General features: G+C 44.5%; 1 protein-coding gene across 1 annotated transcript in view; it reads left to right on the top strand.

Annotated features, from left to right (window-relative positions):
- Positions 1–1007: 1007 nt before the first annotated feature.
- The window catches only part of LOC123426062 (endoplasmic reticulum metallopeptidase 1), a 69040-nt gene continuing 64047 nt past the window's right edge, over positions 1008–6000 (top strand). The window contains exons 1-3 of the mRNA XM_045109837.1: positions 1008–1367; positions 1477–1562; positions 2588–2689. Of these exons, the coding sequence (XP_044965772.1) occupies positions 1131–1367; positions 1477–1562; positions 2588–2689 (425 nt within the window). The 5' untranslated portion in view covers positions 1008–1130. The remainder of the gene's footprint in view (positions 1368–1476; positions 1563–2587; positions 2690–6000) is intronic.

The following is a 6000-nucleotide window of genomic DNA, read 5'->3' as shown; positions in this document are numbered from 1 at the left end:
TCACTTTTTATAAATTAAGAGTGTGTGGTATTGCTTATTTTCATTTCAACGTACGAACTCTTTTCTTAGTAAAATCTCCCCTAATAATAAAGCGCGCAACGCTTCTGTCGCCCGTCGTCGGTCATTTTGCAGAAAAGCCCTCACAGTTTTAGTTAATTAACCCGCAGTCCAACTTTAAGTCAGAACGAACCGTTTTCTGTCCTTTTGCAGAAAAGTCCTCACAGTTTTAGATAATCAACCTGCGGTCCATCTTTTAGTCGATGCCGAACCGTTTTTTTGCACTTTACAGTAAACTCCTTGATGTTTCACGTAATCAACCCGTCGTCCCTATTTAAGTCAGCCGAAACGTTTTTTTGTTTTAACAAAAAAAAACCCTGACTTTTCAGTTAATCAATCCATATTTTATCTAAAACAAAATTATCCATATCTTTTAAACCGTAACTCTGATTTTAACATGTTATATATGAAATTTGATTGAAAAAATGTGTAGAATCTAAATAGGATGTTATTTTTAGCTGTTGAATACTTCTTAAATATTATTTTTTGTGCAAACTTAATCTGTAATGCACTGTCTTTTTTTTCTCTCTTTCCGACGACCATACGAATTGCAATAAATATCCATTAAATTAAAACCAAATTGAGAGGAAAGAAAACATCATTAACCACACATGCACACATTTGGAAAATCTCGTGGGGAGAAACAACATATTTCTCATCTTATTCCGAGTGATTGTACATTCAAACGCGTTTTCGTTATGTGAACACTGAGGCCATCGTCGACAACACAAATGTGCTAATATATTACGTTCAAAACGTGTGTTATTTTCTCTTCCGTTACAACGCACGGGCTTTTTTTGGCTAGTAATAAAAAAATAGGAAGAGGAGGGGTAGCCGCACACCTCCCGTGACGACGCACGGAACCTATAGAATCGCAGAAGCCGCCACCAACTCCAAAACCAGCCCCACCCACTCGGCCGCCCCACAAGGCGTCCAGATCCAGCCATCCAGTGCCGAATCAAGTAATTCTCAGCAACAACAGAAAATCCACGAACTCACGAGCCGAGCCGTGACCAAGAAGAAAAACCCTCCGTACGACAACCGCCGAGGCGCCGCCCACGGAGACACCGCCGATGGCCATCCCGCCGTCGCCCCGGCGGTCTGCCACGGGTGCTGGCGCCGCTGCGGGGGCCCTGCGCGTGCTACTCGCCCTGGTCGTGCTCTACGGCTTCATGTCCTTCCTAGTCTACCGCGTCATCCACATGCGCCACGTCGCCCCGCTAGACCGCGACGCGTCGCCCGGCGAATTCTCCGAGGGCCGCGTGCTGCAGCACCTCCGCCGCCTCGTCGTTGATATCCCTGGCCGCCAGGTCCGCCTTCTACTTGCGTTAGTAGTCTCAGTTCCGGTCATGTCGGTCTGGTCTCCGGTCCGGTCATCTCGGTCTGCCATGAGATGTGACGAGTAGAGTTCTTTTGCAGGAGGGGAGACCTGGGTTGGAGAGCGCCGCGCAGTACATCAAGGGGCAGCTTGAGGGGCTTGCTGCGCATGCTGGGCCGGAGTACAGGTGAATCTTAATCTTTCCTTTCTATTTTCCTTTCTCCATTCTCGTCCATGTCGTGTTAGTTGGAATGCTTGCTCTGATTGCGAAATATTAGGGGTGATATTAACCTAGAAGAGAATCAGTTTTGGCAGTCTTGGGTGTGGGTCCATGGGTTTTGCATGCCTTGCTTCCTCAACCACGCATTAATTGAGAACATGAGATCAATTGAAGTCTGGAGGAACAAACTGTTTGTTTCGTAGGATTCACAATGCTTCCTGATGCCTGGACTTCATTTAGTCCGTGCCTCAGCGGTCCTTCCTAGACTTTATTTACTAACAGAACAAGTACGTAAAGATGTGGTCCAAGCAAGACAATTGAGTTGGACAAGATACATTTTCTGGCCTCAGAATTATCATTGGAACATTGGCAGTGGTAGGTACGTTAGTAATCTTTTCTGATAGGCGACTGGAGAAGTGATTTTGTGGTCTTCTGCCATGTTCATAGTGACAAAGAGGGATGTGCAGGGAGCATCTAAGATGGCAGACATATGATGGGGTATACAAGATTGATTTAATTAACTTACACATAATAAATAATACCGAGATAGACTAGTACGCTATGCTAATCAACACAATTTGATGTTTGCAGGTAGCGACGCAAATGCAGACTATGCACGTTGGTTATATGATACAAATGCACGCTTTCCATGTTTTAGAGCGAATATGCTATTACTTAAGTTAAATGCTGAATTATGCCATGCCACTTTTCTACTATACTAAAAGTTCACCCTGGCTCTTCTAAACTCATGGCTATCCTGTCCCCAATGGCCATGTCACTGTAATCGACTTGACACTATTGGGTGGTATAGCCGGTGAACGTTGTATGGATTGACCATATTGGATCAAATTTAGGTAGTCAAAAGTAAGCGTTCAATATATCAGACAAATACGAGAAATGGAGCGCAAAATTTATTCATCTGAAAGAACAAGTTTTATCTAGTTTTGTTCCTTTTATGATCATTTATTGAGTCTGCATTTTCTTTCTTGCAGAGTAGAGGTTGAAGAAACAATTGTTAGTGGCTCTTTCAGCATGATTTTTTTGCGCCACAGAGTAACTCTAGGCTACAGAAATCATAAAAATATTGTTATGAGGTACTTAATATTACATGTCCTTTTTTCCTTGTCATAACATCATTTCTACTTCATCATCAGTTTTTTAGTCGCAATCTTGATCAGGTGGATATGAATCTGAGATTGCACAAAAATCATCGAATACGGTTTATCTGAATATTTTTATCCCCATGGGGCCTAATTTTCATTCTTGTCTGTTCTTATTTTTATGCTTTGATTTGCCGTTTAGTCTTCTTCAAGCATATTAACTAAAATCGAACATTACCAGTTGTTCGGAAGAAACAATGTAAAATAAAATAATGGTGTTGAATCGAGAGGGATCAGACCTTTGCTGTGTCGTCTGTGTGTGTGGCGGCGCCTCCTTCAGACACTGGCTAGCGGCTAGGTCAACCTCTTCTAGGTCATGGCCATGGGCCTGGGCCACATGGGCTTAAGTGAATATGGGCAAGGCCCATACCGGTTCAACACCCCTCCCCCTCTCAAGATGGGTGGTAGATGACAACTTACAGTCCTTTGACCCCAGTCCCTTTGTCAAGCAATCTGCTACCAAGATCAGACATGAGTAAGGTTGATGATCCCAACGTCAAGTTTCTCCTTAATAAAGAAGTGATCAATTTTCACATGTTTTGTCCTATCATGTTGAAATGGGTTATTGGCAACTTATAGTTGACTGGTTGTCACACCATACTCTGAAGGATCCAAGTTTTAACTCGTTCAGTAGGTTCTTCACCCAGAGCATCTCACTCAACCCTCGTGATAACTAGTAATTGTGTGCGTGCAATGCACACTAATATTAGGCAAAATATTAGTTGTATTGCACATTAATATTAGGAAATATATTACTTTGCTAATGTTGACGTTGATATTAAGTATGATATTAATTAGTGGAGGGTGCTAAACGTGTTTAGTGCTAAACAATTCTAACGCTAAACACCGGAGCAGCGTAGACCGTTGGATAGATGTGGTTTAATGGGCGAGATTTGTTGGTTCTCTGTAATTTGCTCTTTTTATATTGGTATAGATGCTCTCTATACTTGGCTTTTGCTGTTCATCTGAACACAACTTGTTGTTTCTTGCTTCTCCATGACATCAAATTTCCTCCCTCAAACACACAATAACCCAAAATTGAAGCAATTGAGGCAACCTAAACTCCATTTTTTGTATTGTTCTTTTTATAAACCAAACTAGTGAAATAAAGAAACTAAAAATTTCAATTGCAACATCTAAAGATCTTCAATCATCTTGACAACTAGCACAATCAGAATCACTATAGCCATCCACCTCAAGATGTCCACTCTTCTCAAACCACAAATCTTTTCCCGGAGTGCCCTTGAAGTATCTTAGGATTCTGTGCACTGTATCAAGATGCCCACTCCTTGGTTCATGCATGTACCTTCTAACCACACCCACGACATATGCAATGCCAGGCCTGGTATGACACGAGTCAATAATCTCCCAATCAGTTTATGATTTATGATAATCTTCCTTATTCACTCATCTGATTGTTCTGTCACTTGATGATTTTGTTCAATTGGAGTAGCACGACACCCCATCATGTCCATATGACTCAAGAGATCCAAGGTGTATTCAATTGGCACAAAGATACTCTCTTCTCTCTCCGGGCCACTTATGTGCAACAACAACAACAACAACAACAAAGCCTTTAGTCCCAAACAAGTCAAGGTAGGATAGATCTAAAACCCATAAGATCTCGCAACCAACTCATGGTTTTGGCCATGGACAACAAGATTGCATGCACCCCTGTCCATGGCTAGTTTTGTGGTACTCAAATTCTTCAGATCTCTCTTTACGGACCCCTCCAATGTCAAGTTCGGTCTACCCTGGCCTCCCTTGACATTATCAGCACAGTTTAGCCGTCCGCTATGCACTCGAACTTCTGGAGGCCCACGCTGAATATGCCCAAACCACCTTAGACGATGTTGAACAAGCTTCTCTTCAATTGGTGCTACCCCAACTCCATCCTGTATAACATCATTCCAGACCCGTTCCTTCCTTGTGTGGTCACACATCCATCTCAACATGCGCATCTCCGCTACACCTAACTGTTGACCATGTGAGGACACCACCTGCCCATCAAGGCTAACCTTCTCCCCCCTCGGGCCTAGTAGTACTGAAACAACACCTCATGTACTCGGTTTTAGTTCTACTAAGCCTAAAACCTTTTGATTCCAAGGTTTGTCACCATAGCTCTTGACTTCCTATTAACCCCCGTCCGACTATCATCGACCATCACCACATCATCCGCGAAGAACATACACCATAGGATATCTCCTTGTATATCCCTTGTGACCTCATCCATCACCAAAGCAAAAGGATAAGGGCTCAAAGCTGACCCCTGGTGCAATCCTATTTTAATCGAAAAGTCATCAGTGTCGTGGTCATTTGTTTGAACACTTGTCACAACATTATCGTACATGTCCTTGAGGTTAATGTACTTTGTTGGGACTTTTTGTCTCTTCCAGGCCAAAATCATTGGAATGGCTGAAATCAAGGAGTTGAACATCCAGGCCAGAATCAGGGAGTCGGTAACACTCCACTTCTTCCATTCTGGGCTCGTCTTGTCAGCCGGTGCTTCAACCGTTCCAAGAACATACTCTGTCAGACCCTTTGTCTTGAAGATCAACAAGGCTCGCCTTGACCAGCTCAGGTAGTTGCTCACGCCATTCAACTTGACAACATTTGGTAGGAGCTCAAGCTTCAACATCTGATCCGCGTGGGGCACAACGATGCCGCCACTTGGAGGAGGTAATCCCTCAACTTGTGCAGTCATGAGCTGCGCAAGTCTCTCTAGAGCAGCAGTGAGTTCAGCCCCCATGATTGTCTCCCCTCTTCTTCAATCAGCAGCAAAAAAAAAAAAAAAACTACAACAACAGCAGCAGTACAACACCAGCAGACTCTTCTTCGTCAAACAGCAGAAGTAGCAGCACTTCCAGCCAGCAGCTATTGCAGCAACGGAGAAGAACACCGGGGTAGAAACAGGGCACAACCTCCGCAGGCTTCTTCCTCGATAGCCCCCTTTGCAGTTAGCCGCTGCAGGTCACCAAGCAGCTCCTCAAGCTCAGCCGCCGTCATGGGATCGCTCACTTCAGCCACTCAGCTGTGAGAACCTGACTTACGCGCGCACTAGCACCTAGGTCAGCCGCCGCCTCACCGCCGCACGCACACGCTCCCCAGCAACCCCGCTGCCGCACACGCATGCACTCAGCCGCGTGAGCAGCCTCCTCTCTTGCCTGACCCTGCTGCCTCGCCGGCAAGGGAATACGCCACCGTCGCCATCATAACCTGGCTTGATACCATGTTGGCTGAGATAG

Source organism: Hordeum vulgare, chromosome 2H (genome assembly GCF_904849725.1).
Source record: "Hordeum vulgare subsp. vulgare chromosome 2H, MorexV3_pseudomolecules_assembly, whole genome shotgun sequence".
In the NCBI taxonomy this organism is placed as follows: domain Eukaryota; kingdom Viridiplantae; phylum Streptophyta; class Magnoliopsida; order Poales; family Poaceae; genus Hordeum; species Hordeum vulgare.
The sequence above is the reverse complement of the archived record's forward strand: the minus strand, read 5'-3'. Positions and strand labels throughout refer to the sequence as shown.